The sequence below is a fragment of the Alligator sinensis genome, unplaced genomic scaffold (assembly GCF_000455745.1).
Source record: "Alligator sinensis unplaced genomic scaffold, ASM45574v1 scaffold239_2, whole genome shotgun sequence".
In the NCBI taxonomy this organism is placed as follows: Eukaryota; Metazoa; Chordata; order Crocodylia; family Alligatoridae; genus Alligator; species Alligator sinensis.
In genome coordinates this window covers 520,226-532,235 of record NW_005842279.1, presented here as the reverse complement: position 1 = coordinate 532,235, position 12,010 = coordinate 520,226, and the positions used below count along the sequence as shown (strand labels likewise).

The window sequence follows — 12,010 nt, the reverse complement described above, 5'->3', positions numbered from 1 at the left end:
TGGCGGCTGCCTATGAGCCAGCTCTCAAGGCCAGTCTGAAATAACCCAGAGGCAGGAGGGGGTATCCCTGAGGCTGAAGCCAGACCCCACTCACTAGCAGTGCAAGGTTAGTGAGGAGGCAGATGGGAGCCTGTGGAGACATTTCTCTGTGAAGAAATGATAATGCCAATGCTGCGATGCTGACAGAAATACTTTTGTCAGGAGGGCTGGTTCTGCCCCCTGAATTGGATGGGGCCCTGCAGAAGCAGAAACCAGGACTCTACACTTGCTGCCCTTATTTCTGAGCATGCAACTGTTTGCTCCACAACCTTACCATGTAGAGCTCATCAACCTGGCCCTGGCACTGGATGTAGGCTTCATAGTCAGCAAACACTTTAAACCTGAAACCCAAGCAGAGGAGAGAGAGTGGCTGAATTCAAGCTGCCATCTTTGCTCAGTGGCTCATGCCAACACACCACACAGAATCAGACACATGCAGGCCTGGCAGAGCCCTCAGGAGACCATCTAGTCCCACCCCTGCTTCAGCAGACCAGCCCTAATCTGAACCACGCCAGCCAAGTGTTCGCCCAACCTACTCTTAAGAACCTCCAGTGATGGGGACTCCACAGCCTCCCTAGCGAATCTGCCCCAGTGCCAAACCACCCTCCAAGTGGCAGTGTCCTTCCTAGTCCCCAACCTAAATCCCTCCTAGTTGCCATTTCAGCCGTTTCCTTTTTGTCCTGTCCCCATGGTGCAGGGATGGGACAAATGGTGTGGCAGGGCTTCCTGATAGGATGGAAAGCACTAGAGCAGTGGTTCCCAACCTTTTTTATACTGTGGACCAGCACGGGACACACGAAGCTGGCTGCCTCCCTCCCTCCCACTGCCCAGATTTAACCTCGCATGCGACTGCCAGCAGCAGAAGCTGCTCGCCCAGGTGGACAGCCAGGGGTCCAAGTGAGGAGCTCGTGCCATGACCTGGCAGCCAACCCTTTGCAGCCCAGTACTGGGTCACAGTGTGGTCTTCCGGTGGTTGGGAACCTCTGCACTAGAGTTGCCTCAGCTGTTCTCCAGTGTCAGAGGCTGACCCAGGAACCAGAGCCCGGAAGAATGATACTGCTGTTCCACCCAGCATGTGGCAAAGCCCAGTGCCTGGCTCCCATCCCTCCCACGCCTGTGGCTGGAAGGGGTCTGATCTGCCATCCCTCCCACGCCTGTGGCTGGAAGGGGGCTGATAAGCCAGCCCAGGGAAGGGACAAAGGTGTCTCCACAGCTTGCTGCCATGGGTCCTGCAGAAGCCTCATCCGTGTGTGAGGAAGAGCAGAAAGGCTCAGGAGCAGCTCATATGGCCCAGACTCCTTTGCTCAGAGAACATCCTCTGCACACCCCATAAAGATATCTCCTGCCTCTAACAGAGAGAGGCTGAAAAGGCCACACACCTTCCTCTACCACTCTGAGGTGCAGCCCTTTCCCCACCAACCAGCCTGGCTGGAAGGAGACCATTTATGCCAAGCCATGATGCAGCAAGAACTCTGGAGTTCAGGGCCCGGCTCACACCTCACCCAGCCAGGGCCCACTTGTAGGACTAGGAGCCAGGACCATGCATGATGGGGACATACAGAGCAAGTGGCCCAACCCTGGCCATCAGCAGCTCATAGGAAAAGCCAGAAAAGAGAGAGGTCCCTTTGTGGTATGTTGAGATATTGGCTGCTAACAGTGAGTGGAGTCTGCAGCACCAGAGGCCCCTAGAGGGTGCCTGACTGTATGTGGCTATTTGCTATGGCTTGGCTGTGTTGCAGCCAGAACAGAGCCACTGGGTGAGAACCCGAGCATCTCAGGGCTGCTGTGGTGTCCCCTGGGCACAGCAACCGCCCACAGCACTGGGTTGGGGTAGGAAGCCCAGAGCACGGCTGCATTTGTGGCAGTGCCACGTCTGGCCTGCACAACTTGACGGCGGACAATGGGACCAGGAAAGGGAGGAGGAAAACATTGTTAAGGTGGTGGGTGAGCCCTGCTCTCATTTCTCTGACCACATAATGCCGCTTCAGATTTCATGACCACATAATGCCATTTCCCTCAGAAGGGGAATACTGCAACAGAGGGGCAGCTAGAGGTGGATGAAAGGCCTGTGTCTCAGTCCCTCATTCAAAGCCCATGGGGCCAACAGAAGTCTTCTCTTTGGTTGCTGTGGCCTTTGGACAAGCCTTGTAATGGGAAGCAGCCGGGGGTGTGGTGGGACAGACAACGACGTAGGGGATCCCTCAAAAGCAGAAGGGATGAGTGTGCTACCACTTACCTGTCATGGTACATCAGCATGTCGACAACATCGCAGAAGCAGCCAGGGTCCCGAGGCGAGAAGAACCCACTGCTGATCTGGTCAATGGCCTGCCTCAGCTCAGGGAGGCGATCATAGTATTTCTTCGCGTTGTACCTATGCAGGATGACATGGCCTCATGCTGCAGCCCACAGGACAACCCCTGTGCCAGGGCCCAGCCTGCACAGCTCAGTCAGCAAAGGGCATGCAGGAAAGATCACCCCCACCTCCCCACCAGGTTAACGTAGCTCTGCTGGGAACCCCTCTGGTGTACGCACAGCCCTGACCAAGGGGCTTTCATCATCTGGGGAGCAGGGAAAACTACTATGCCTGCTGCTGTACTCAGTATCTCCACTAGATAGATCTATCTCCACTACAAGCCACAAAACTGAACATGAAATATCGTGGAGACAAAAGTCTGTATCAGGACATCCAAGAAGAGCACAGACCAACTGCATAGGCTTCCTCAGCCTGATGAAGGGTATTTGTACCTGAAAGCTTGCAAAGAAGAATTTTTCCAACTATCTGAGTTGGTCTAATAAAATATATCAGATTTACCCAAAGAACCTTGTCTGCCTATGTCCTTAGACCAACATGGCTACAACCTATACTCCTGTATCAGGACAGGAGCTTTTGGGGGCATATCCCACAAAGGCAGTTGAGTGCCCCACCCCTGGGCTACAGTGGGAGTGGGGCCCTGAACAGCCCCTGTGCATCTGGGCCAAAATCCTTTCCTTGGCTGACTGGGCTTTGCTTTGCAAGACAAAGGCCTGGAGTAACATTTTCCTCAGCCCCTATGTGACTGAGGGGCCCCCAGCTCATTCTCAAAGGCAACTATCCCGATGTCATAGGGATAATGGAGACCTGGTGGGACTCCACCCGTGACTGGACCACAGGGACAGATGGCTATACCCTGTACAGGAGGGATCGTGTAGAGAAAAGGGGCGGGGGTGTAGCTCTCTATGTTAAGGAAAGCTACATGTCCCTGCAAGCCGCATTAGGTGCCTCTGCTGGCCTGGCCATGTCAGCCTGACGTCTCACCTCTGCATGCTGCTAACAAACATAGCTAAACCAGTAAAAGTTTGTAGTGAAGATGTGGCCTTCCTCATATCAGGCAGTACTTTACACCATAAGGTAGCTCTAATTCAAGGTAATTTATGTTAAAATAGATATACTGTATTCACATACTCACAGAAAATTATTCATAGGATTTTTTTCTGATCATTTAGACCTTCCTCTGTGGCTTCCTTTAGATCTTTGGATCATCTTGTCCTGATTGAAATTCCATAGCTTAAAGGACAGCATATCCCCTTTTGGTCCATAATAAAATTCAGACCATCCACAGAACAACATAGTACAAACAAGGGGATTCACTGAGGAAGCATGTTATTTCTTTTCAGAAGGTTGCCTTCTCATCCTGGCACACACAGACAGGGTGGGGAGGGAGTGGGAGAAGAGCACCTTTCTAAGGCCTGCTTGGGAGAATAAAGTTCAGTTGGAACAGATGTGCAGCAAATGAACAGTAATGTGTGAGAGAGACATCTCTAGTATGACTGCAGGAGCCTTGCAGTGGTACTTTTGGAGATGCACAAGCCTGCTCCTTTTTAATATTAATTATCTGTGCACTACTGGGGAAAAAACAGGTGTACAGTACATACCATACCAAGACTTGTACTGCTGGAAATGAAACCCAGTAAATTTAGGCAGCACAGAGGATTGCTTTCCTCCCATTCAGTAGAGTGTTTGAGTTACTTTATCTGAGGTGACACCACTCTTCTGGAATAAGATGGAAGTCAGAGGTCATTGATAATAAAGATTGTTATTATTTTTAATCTTCTGGCAGATGTATTGTTATATTAAATATCCACTGTAATTGGAATTCTCAAGATGTGAAAGGCTGGCCTTGAATTATTCCTAATTATTGGAATGGAAGGTTGTGCCATATACAAACTGAAAGGTAATTTCCCCTAGATTTGCAATAGTGTTTCAGAGTTAATTCATTGCTTTGTCATGCAGATAATGCCTATGCAAACAAATGCACACTTTTTCTTTTATGTTCATTAGAACTGCATTAATTTAGAATGCAGTGGAGTACTAGAACAACACAGAGCATTACAGTTCAGATATAGAAATGCCTAGAGACACAGTAAGGTCCTAGTTCAAGCAAAGTACTTAAACATGTGCTTAATTTTAAGCATATTCTTAACTTGTTTGACATTGGTGGTACTTAGCCACTTACTTAAGTGCTTTGCCAAATCAGGACAATAACATGTTCCTAATGCTTTAATTAGTATTCTGTGTGCTATGTCTGTCTTGTGTTGGGTTATAAATCTAATTCGGCCCCTTTGTGCATATACATTCTTTAATTATATGATCACATGCTATTTTATTTTGTACAGTACCTCAGTGCATGAGATGGATTGTGCTTAATTAATGAGCATAGATTTGTTTTCTCTTTAGTATTCTATGTGTGGTCCCAAGACTTATTTATTTTACAGTATCTAAACCCTAAAGGTAAAGTCATTAGGTTGGACCCAGAGGGTAGTAATCGATGGAAGTCACTCATCGTGGTGTCCTGTGACCAGTGGGGTCCCCCAAGGCTCTGTCCTTGGACCCATACTGTTCAACATCTTCATTAATGATGTGGACACTGGAGTCAGAAGCGGACTGGCCAAGTTCGCCGATGACACCAAACTTTGGGGCAAAGCATCCACACCAGAAGACAGGCAGGTTATCCAGGCTGACCTGGACAGGCTCAGCAAGTGGGCGGATGAGAATCTGATGGTGTTCAACGCCGATAAATGCAAGGTTCTCCACCTTGGGAAAAAAAATCCGCAGCATCGTTATAGGCTCAGCAGTGCTATGTTGGCTAGCACTATGGAAGAAAGAGACTTGGGGGTCATCATTGACCACAAGATGAACATGAGCCTGCAATGCGATGCGGCGGCTAGTAAAGCGACCAAAACGCTGGCTTTCATCCATAGATGCTTCTCAAGCAAATCCCGGGACGTCATTCTCCCCTTGTACTCGGCCTTAGTGAGGCCGCAGCTGGAGTACTGTGTCCAGTTTTGGGCTCCACAATTCAAAAAGGATGTGGAGAAGCTTGAGAGAGTCCAGAGAAGAGCCACGCGCATGATCAGAGGTCAGGGAAGCAGACCCTACGATGACAGGCTGAGAGCCCTGGGGCTCTTTAGCCTGAAAAAGCGCAGGCTCAGGGGTGATCTGATGGCCACCTACAAGTTTATCAGGGGTGACCACCAGCATCTGGGGAAACGTTTGTTCACCAGAGCGCCCCTAGGGATGACAAGGTCACAAACTACTACAAGACCGTTTCAGGCTGGACATAAGGAAGAATTTCTTTACTGTCCGAGCCCCCAAGGTCTGGAACAGCCTGCCACCGGAGGTGGTTCAAGCGCCTACATTGAACACCTTCAAGATGAAACTGGATGCTTATCTTGCTGGGATCCTATGACCCCAGCTGACTTCCTGCCCTTTGGGCGGGGGGCTGGACTCGATGATCTTCCGAGGTCCCTTCCAGCCCTGATGTCTATGAAATCTATGAAACTTCAGCCAGGTCCACCTGGCAGCATTTGTTGTAGGCACAGTCTGGGGAGTGGGCAAGGGGGTCTGTTTTAACAGCCTTTTGTACACATGACAAACCTCTTCCGAGGACCCTGCCCCACCCACTCATGAATGCTGCTGTCTGAGGGAGCTGACGGCAGCCTGGAGCTAGAGTGAGCCATTCTGGCCAAAACACCTTTGTGCTGACATAAGCTTGAGCTGCTTGTGGCCCCTGGGTTCTCAGCCAGGGATACGCAGAAGCCCTAGCTCTGCCAGCAGCCCTATGCTTTCACCGTCCTGGCCTCTTCAGATGGGGGTGAACAGAGCTGTGCCCATGCCAGGAGTGTCACTCATGCAGCCCAGTGCCCAGCCCAGGCCAGCATCTCAGACTGCCACAGCCTATAGTGCCCTGGGCCCAATATAGCAATACTAACCCTTGCTGGTCCATTGCCTCCACATCCTCCACTCGCATGCCGAAGATGAAGAGGTTCTCCTCACCAGCCTCCTCTGCCATCTCCACGTTGGCGCCATCCATGGTGCCGATGGTGAGGGCACCATTCAGCATGAACTTCATGTTCCCAGTACCCGAGGCCTCTGTCCCAGCTGTAGAGATCTGCTGCGACAGGTCGGCTGCAGGGATCACTGCAACGGGGAAGACAGAGGAAGGAGCTTGTGATTGGGAGGTGGCTGAGGAGCAGGCTTGAGCTCAAGATATCAGCTCGGTAGAGAGCAGGCCCAGGACAGGGGATGATGAAGGCTGCCTTGATGTCCCTGTCCTACAACTGCACTCTGTGCTACATGTCCACAGCTGAGACACGGAGCCATCAACCCACATCTGAAGGGGGTGACCCTCTCCCTAGAGACCACCTGACAGCTAGGAAGGGCTGCTCCACCATAAGACTGCCACCAGGAGCCAAAGCCAGGCAGGTGCCACCCTATACCCGTCCTTGGCTCAGTCAGGTCTTGGCGACCCTTATTCTCCCAGGGGTGCTAGAGAAGGGGGGTCTGAACTGGTTGGGCCCAGGTAGAGGTTTGTGCAACAGGGAAATAAGGCTAACAATGAGCATCAAATATGCTCTGGGACAGTAAAAAATGAGGCAGCAGTATCCACTGGTGGCACCCAGAGGACCCCAACCAAGGCCACCTCTGAGGAACAAAGGAACAGGGTCCTGGCTGCCTGACAGAGACAGAAGTAAAAGAGGGACTACCCTCTGGGGGCAGAAGGGGGCCTGGGACTTTCAAAGGCCTTCCAGGCCCTGAGAGATCCCCTCTATTCATGGAATACACCAGCGATAAGAGATTGGTTTCAATTGTGGGCCCAGCTCATGGCATCGCAGCTCCTTTAATCCTGGAGTTCCTCCCATGCGGCCCCCTGCTGCTGCTGTTTGGTGGAGGGGCCCATCAGTCCTGCCACTTGCTCCTGATGGCCAGGAGGCAAAAACTGTGGTTTTAAATATGCTGCAGTTTTGGCCTCCCGCTGCTTGCTACTGACCAGACAGGAAGCAAAAACTGTGGCATATTTAAAACTGTAGTTTTCACCTCCTGGCCATCAGGAGCAAGCAGCGAGCAGCAGGGTCAATGAGTCCCTCCACCAATCAGTGGTGGTGGGGTGCAAGATGGGTACTCCAAAATTAAAGCAGCTGCCACACCAAGAACTGAGCCTGAAATTTAAAACAGGCCCTAATGATGATGCACAGCTGGAGGTCCTGAACACTTGCCCCTCACTCAGCCCTATCGCCCAGCACATGGAGTCTGTATTCCTCTTACCCTGACCCCTGCTGTCCACACAGCTTCGCTCACCAAGCTGAAAGGGAACTGAGCTCCCCACCCTGCCCTCCAACTCTGGATGGTGACCATCACATCCCACCATAAAGGGCCCCTCCTTGCCTTGCTACCTCACCTTTCTCAGCAAAGGACACCCTGTAGTTCTCCAGGAAGATTACTTTGAGCCGGTCTCCCACGTAAGGGTCATTATTGACAACCTCCCCAATGGATGTGATCAGTTTGATGATCATCTTAGCCATGTGGTAGCCAGGAGCTGCCTGCAGGGGAGGGGGGTGGGTTAATAAAGAAACGAGAAGAAAAAAATGATGTCTTCATGAGTCCAATCAGATCAGCCAAATTGCCCACTTGGATGCCTGTGCTGCTTGCTTTGCCTGAAGCAAAGACAGGCCACAGACCTACACATGGCACAACATCAAACTTGTTTAAAAATAGACATGCAAAGGCCTTGGTCAGTGGAGAAGGCCACAATGATGCATGCTATGAATCCCCTCCATGGGGCTGCCTCTGCACAGAAGCTGCCATCTCTTCCCACTATGGGGAACAAGCACTGCCCAGGATGACAAACTGCAGAACAGGAACAGCAGAATGACTCTCCCAGATCCAGCTTCTGCTCTGGCTCCCGGGGCGAGAGGGGACGGGGCTGGGAGACAGCCACCTTATCAATCTCAGTGGCAGCAGCCTGATGCAAATGTCACTGAGGGGAAGAGGGGAAGCTTTGCTTCATGCCTGCTGGAGCAGAGGGAAGGAACTCTGGAGCAGGCCCCATGCCCTGGGGACAAATGTTTGAATAATAAGGAGACTGCGCATCCCCAGACCAAGCTGTTCCCCCATAAAAGGTGACTTGAGGTTGGCAGCAATCCCGCCAGCCCTCCTTCACAATGATGGTCTACCTGAAGTACCTAGACAGCATCAAGAACTGGAGGCTGCTGGGTGTAGATACACCCTGACTAGGCTGTCATTGTACACTAGGAGCCCAGAGCCCAAGACCCAGCCCGCTCTTCACCTGCACTGACAAGGTCCCCCAAACACAGGGCAGCACCTGGGCTCAGGACAGCAGTCTCAAGCTATAAGGGCACGTGTTACCTTTCCGCCAATCATGATAGTCCTCGGCACAAAGGATTTGGTCGGGTTGCATCTAATACCTGCAAGATGAGGAAGGAAACAGTAGTAGTAAATGAGGAGGCTGTGAAGAGTCACAGATGGCATCACTGCTAGTATGGCATGGGGTGTGGGGAGGGCGTGCCCACCAGACCCAGACCCCATGGTGCTAGCGCTGTACAGGCTAAGCACAGAGACAGCCCCTGCCTCAAGGAGCATGCAATCTAAACCACCACCCAGAGGTGCCTCTCCACATGCCAGAGCTGTATCTGCTTGTACAATTTATAGAATAGCAGCCCTAACCCCCACCCCAGTCAAGAGCACTTGAAGACCAGGAGCATTTCCAAACTAAAATACTTTAACCTGGGACATCCCACTCCCAACAGAGGTCCAGCCCTTGTGTTTCTGCTGCATATCACCCATGTGGCACCTCAACAATTCCAACATCCTCATGGCCTGAGAGCAAGCAGGGAGGTGCCCTGCAGATGTGCTGAGGGATAAGAGAAAGAAGACAGACCCAGAAAGCTCTATTCTCCCCACAGGCCCACTATGAGGAGAATGGATTTAAACAAGTTGGGTATAAGGAAACCAACCCAGCTTTTGGTCTGGTCCTTTTTTCCCTTCTTAGGCCAGTCAGTTTAGGATGCAACGCTCAGATGTGGAGTCTGAGTTGGCAGGGCCCTGGATGCAATACCCAGGGAGCTCCTTCTCCATCCCCTGCTCTGCTCCCCAGAGTCATAATGCTAAATGGAGCTACCTCTGGGGACCGGTGTACCTGGGAAATGCCCTGCCCTTGAAGAGGGAATCAGTGCTGCTGGAAACAAATGTCTGTTGCTGTCTAAATGCTGCTTGACTGTATGCCTGGACAGGGGAGCAGAAAGCAGCTGCACCCCCACCCCCTGCCTGTTGTCTCTGTAGTCAGACTCTGCAAGGGGAAAGACAGGACAGTTTCCTTGGGCTGCCATGGTGAAGGGGAGGGCAGGGGAGGAAGGCAGGGAGTGAGCATTATGTTGGCTCCACCCCATCCCCAGCACATCAGCCAGGGCAGAGAACCCAAGGTCCAGCTGCCAGCTTCTATAGGGTCTAGGAAGAGGACATTTATGCCGACATAATTTACATGAGTCCTGTGCACCATTGTGAGTTAAACTCCAGAAAAGACGGACAAACAGAGTGTTCCAGAGTAGCAGACTCTGGGCTTATAACTATGCCTTGCCACTGGGGAGCAGGGGAGCTGCCAATTTGCTGTTTGTATTGAGCTAATTGTTATACTTGAGTAAGTTGCAGACATGTGACCTCTGTCTTGGTATAGCCTACACCTGCGTGGTGTTACCCTATTCTTTCATGGGCAATTCCACACCAGAAGTGATCCCAGGAAAGGGCCTTATGGCATCTGTACACTCCCTGTGTACACCAGTGTAAAGGGTCAGCCACATCAGCACAAACACATTATCTATCCAGGTGACAGCCCTGCTGCTCTGGTCTATAAAGGCTCATCCTGAAGGCATCTCATGAACTATCTGGTGAGGGCCAAACAACAGTACTGACATATACACACACAATATTTGCTGTCCTCCTCTTCCCACAGGCAGAAACAGGTGCAGAGGCCTGGCTTCATTTGCAAGGGGTTACAGGTGGTTTTCATACATGTACTGTCCTGGGTTTATGTCAGGGAGACAGGGTGGCAGAAGGGGCCTGGCACCAGGTGTAGAAGACGATTCGATCTGTGATCCTGGGAGTTCTCGAATGCACACTTGAGATAGCTCTGTGTCCTACGTGGATGAGTGATGCCCTTACAGTAGGAAATCCCATCATGCTGGAAGAGCCCTGGGTTGGCTACAGTCTTCATTCTGGAGCTTCAGTTGACCCAGGGCCTGGAACACCTTGCTGACAGGACCAAGGCCTCAAATCTGACTACCTGCTGCCCCTTCTTGAGCCATGGAGCCAAGTGCCTGCCCAGCCCCTAGAGACACCAACCACATAGCAATACTCTCCATAGCTACTGTGGCCAAAGGACTTTGCTAGACTGAACCCAATCACCCCATTACCGTGTGACTGGAGAAGGAAAACTGGCAATTTGTGTAGTGACAGGGCTCTCAGCTTCCCAATGAGCCCAGCTGCCCACCCCTAGGGAGCGGTGGAGAATCAGCACTCACGGTTGTAGAGGGTGATAGCATGCAGACAGTTGAGCAGCTGCCGCTTGTACTCATGAATCCTCTTCACCTGCACGTCAAACATGGAGGAGGGGTTGATTTTCACCTTGTACTGCTCTTCCAACTGGGCTGAGAACTTGAGCTTGTTTTCCTGAAAAAGGAAAGGGAAGCATTTCCTGGTTTTTGGCTTGCCACTGGTGCTCAGTGCAAGGTAGGGTTCACCACAAACTTTCTAACCAGCTGCACAGATGGCTTCTACTGAACATCTGAGACTACAGCTAACACTGTGCACCAGATGGGACATTCACAAGGAAACAATCCTTTACAATGAGGCATTAAAACAAATCCAAGCACTTTGGGAAGGCTCTAAACCTTCATGCTTCAGGGCACAGACTGCAGCTGATAGGGATCAAGAGGAAACATTCTCCAAGAGCCTTTCATCCCATCACTGCTGAGGTTTCTTGTTCCACTCCCTTCTGCCTCCACAGCTGGCCACTGTCTGTGACAGGCAGTGTAGTTAGGTTTCTGACCTAGTCCAACCTGGCTGGGCCATTCCTATGTGCCTGGCCAGTCAGCCACAGAGAAGAGGGGCCAGAGGAAAGAGCTCCCTCAATTGGCTGAGGAAGAGAAACCACAAGGAATTGAAAGGGAGGAGAAAGAGGCAGAAAGAGAAGACGCAGGAAAAGTAGAGGACAGAAAGCAGTAAAGAGGAGGGAAGGCCAAAATGCACAGGGAGGGAAGGCAAGCACAGAACTGGAGAGGCTACAAAACAAAACTGGGAGGGACCTGGAATCAGAGAAAAAGGGAAGGAGGTATAGGGTGACAGGAATGGAGGCGTGTCCACTAACCCAACAGAAAACCTGGCCAGATATCCAGGGAGAGCCCCAACCAGCCTAGCTTGTCACTGTCAAAAATGTTAGGGTCAAAGCTGGTCGGGAATTTGTCAACCCTGCTTTTCCAGAAAAACACATGGTGGCTACAAAAACTGACATGTTTTGCAGGAAAGGATCAATGGGTCAGATATGACTCTTAAGGTGGAGGAGGAAGAAAAAAAATCAGAGTCATTTTGTTCTGGTTCCACATTCAGTGGAGCTGGCCCAGGCAAATGCAGTGCTTCAGCAGG

At 51.2% G+C, this 12,010-nt stretch overlaps 1 protein-coding gene across 1 annotated transcript in view; it reads right to left on the bottom strand.

Moving 5' to 3' along the window:
• Positions 1-12,010, bottom strand: part of PYGB (glycogen phosphorylase B) — a 44,034-nt gene that overhangs the window by 3,440 nt on the left and 28,584 nt on the right. Inside the window, exons 15-20 of the mRNA XM_006027960.2 lie at positions 10,891-11,038; positions 8,723-8,781; positions 7,755-7,896; positions 6,289-6,496; positions 2,276-2,410; positions 314-380 (exon numbers count right to left, since the gene is read on the bottom strand). Coding sequence (XP_006028022.1) covers positions 314-380; positions 2,276-2,410; positions 6,289-6,496; positions 7,755-7,896; positions 8,723-8,781; positions 10,891-11,038 — 759 coding nt within the window. The remainder of the gene's footprint in view (positions 1-313; positions 381-2,275; positions 2,411-6,288; positions 6,497-7,754; positions 7,897-8,722; positions 8,782-10,890; positions 11,039-12,010) is intronic.